At 30.9% G+C, this 2,679-nt stretch overlaps 1 protein-coding gene across 1 annotated transcript; it reads right to left on the reverse strand.

The window, feature by feature from the left end:
• Positions 1 to 272: 272 nt before the first annotated feature.
• Positions 273 to 1,903, reverse strand: LOC148166696 (uncharacterized). Its single transcript, XM_088048490.1, has 4 exons — positions 1,397 to 1,903; positions 1,034 to 1,345; positions 834 to 978; positions 273 to 444 (listed from the first exon to the last, which is right to left on the reverse strand). The coding sequence occupies exons 1-4, from the start codon at positions 1,805 to 1,807 to the stop codon at positions 347 to 349; spliced, it is 966 nt and encodes a 321-aa protein (XP_087904616.1). The 5' UTR covers positions 1,808 to 1,903; the 3' UTR covers positions 273 to 346.
• Positions 1,904 to 2,679: the final 776 nt, after the last annotated feature.

The following is a 2,679-nucleotide window of genomic DNA, read 5'->3' on the forward strand; positions in this document are numbered from 1 at the left end:
TTGGTGTCTCTTGAAAAACTCCCTGAAGATGCTGAAATTCTCAATATATCAGGGTGTGAACTAGGCAGTGTAGGTTGTATAAACAATACATGGGGCCTACATATTTACCATAAGGTGAGTTCCTTTTTTCATATATTTTCAATTCAAGGAATTTATTTTTGAATATCTTCACAGTATCCTGAGACAATTCGAAGGCGTGGAAGACCACGGAAAAGGAAGCCTTCTTTTCAATTTATTGCTTTGTAAATATATTATATACAAATAAAATTAAATAAAAGTATAAAGTTTTATTTATTATTCAAAATAAAGGGCGTGCAATATAAGCAATAAAGAATTACTTAACTAATTACATATATGAAAAGCGTGTTTGGCGCTTTTTGGTAAGGAGCTTATATTTTTTCTTATTATAGTCATCGTCGTCGTCGTCCTCATCGTTGCAGTGATCTGTGAGAAAAATATTATCAATATTTCATAAGAATGATCATCAATGTGATGATTAGAATAAATTGAATAATGATCCCCACGAAAGTGAATTAATTTTATTCAAACTAATAAATCGTTTATTGTCAAAAGATGATAAAGCTTTTATTAATTTTAAAAGTGCAAAGTGATGTATTTGAATTAAATGTATTCTGTCGTGCCCATTTTTAAAGCTGAAATAAACAATAAAGCAATAAATAGCCTGTTCAGAATACGATTTTTCACAATACCTACATTTCATAATTTGAATTTAAATTCGAATCTAACGAATAAATTGTGTTAAATTAATCTTTATGCGGTAAATGATGTTAATATAGATGTTAGTGTTAAAATCAAGACATTGATATTATTACCTCTATTTTTGTGCTTCAACTTCCTCGACTGTGGCATGTATGAATTTGATCCTGCTGATATTTTAACGAATTTGTCGATTGAGAGAGTTAGAAATAAAATTGAATCAAGTTGCCATCCACTTCCAGATGATTCAAAATTACATGTCTGCGAATGAAAAATTAAATTAATACTAATAATAATAAGACATGTAAGTACTTACTTGGGCAATGAGATTTCGAAATAAAAGCGTCAAAATATCGTGTAGTTTCTCATTCGTTGTTGTTTTCAAAAATATTTTATTTTCAGTAGTAAAGTATTTATTTTCTCCGTTGACTTTATCATCATCCGCCAGCCGTAACACATATTTGCTACATAATTCCAAATTAAATTTGATAGCACCCAATTGTTTAATTTTTTTATGTAACAAATCTTTAATCATATTCATCGAATCAACCAACAACTCGAAAAGTTCCACATGGTTATGGTTGTAGAGAATGTAGGTCTCAACGCGCGATTTGAACGCCAATAATGGCTGTAAAGGAGAAATTAATACCAAAATTTAGTTAAAATAAAGACTACTTACTTTGATTAGAGATAACCTTCGTAGTGGAGCTGATGTTGATGATGATGTTGATTGCTGGTGCTGGTGCTGCTGCAGTCCACTTCCTTGAGGTTGATGATGATGATGGGAAAATGCTTGTAGTTTTTCGTCTAGTAAATGTTTTAAACATTGGAGTTGAATAAATTTTGTTTGATTTTTGCGTTTTTCCCAGACAGATTTTGATGAACTCAACAATAGGTTTTTACATTCTTTTGTTGACTTTGCAATTTCTTCATTGATTTCGGTCACATTTTCTTTCGAATCCAAAGAAATATTGTTCAACATGTTTTCTATGTTCTTGATTTGTTCATCCATGCTAGTAGATGATGTTGATGAAGATGCTGATGATGACGATGACGACGACGATGATGATAGTTTCGTTGATTTATTCATGTTTCTCAAATTCAAAAACGTTGGCCTTTTCTGCCTTACCAACGTCTTTCTGCCCTCTGAAGATGATACTTGATCCTTTACCGCTCAACAAATAATTTCGAAGCTCGGAATTATCCAAAAAGTTTTGCGCCAAACGTTTGGGTAAAAAGAGATCACCTTTTCCATCAACAGAACAAACAACCGAATTTCCAAATTTTGTTTTAATACACTTTATATTAATAATTTTATACGAATGATCAACTACTAAGTCTTCATTTGCCCGAACACGATTGGGCAATGTGCATGAAGCGGTGTCATTTAATGACTGAAGAGTATTATGATGATTGGAATTCATTTTAATGATTTAAGTAATGCACGCGGACAGTAAAACTAGAATGAAGTGTCTGAAACTGAAATGAATAATAGATCTCCTTGTATGAAATAATTTATTACGTCACACAAAAATGATAAGCAAAAGCGTAAATTTGATTGGTTCTAAAATTAAAATATTTCATCATCGGTAGAAACCACCGAAGAAGAGGAAGAAGACGATGAAATATGTACAGTACTTGCTAATGTATATTTTTTCAAATGTAATTTAATACAACACCTTTTAAATGACTGTATTGAAAATAATGGTTTGTTGATGCACCATCCACACCAAGACCCAGAATCACCTACGTATTGGTACAATTTAGTAGATTTTATGACATAATGTAAAACAACTTTTTTTAGTTTAATACTAAAATCTGAATAAGATGTAACGTTTAATGAAATTATGTGGTCCACACATTTAAAACATACTCCAAACATACAGAGGTATTCATCATCACCAAACGTAACATCATAAAAATCGAAATTTATGCAAATGTACTTGTATCTTTGAATATTTC

Source organism: Gnatocerus cornutus, unplaced genomic scaffold (assembly GCF_029298725.1).
Source record: "Gnatocerus cornutus isolate USDA-ARS CGAHR unplaced genomic scaffold, icGnaCorn1.1 ctg00000022.1, whole genome shotgun sequence".
In the NCBI taxonomy this organism is placed as follows: domain Eukaryota; kingdom Metazoa; phylum Arthropoda; class Insecta; order Coleoptera; family Tenebrionidae; genus Gnatocerus; species Gnatocerus cornutus.

Bases quoted from the DNA above. Each gene is read 5' to 3' on its own strand.
- LOC148166696 (XM_088048490.1), bottom strand. From the start codon at position 1,807: ATGAATAAATCAACGAAACTATCATCATCGTCGTCGTCATCGTCATCA. The intron at 1,346-1,396 runs GTAAGTAGTCTT...TCTCCTTTACAG, and splicing joins GAAGGTTATCTCTAATCAAA to CCATTATTGGCGTTCAAATC. The intron at 979-1,033 runs GTAAGTACTTAC...TTTCATTCGCAG, and splicing joins TTCGAAATCTCATTGCCCAA to ACATGTAATTTTGAATCATC.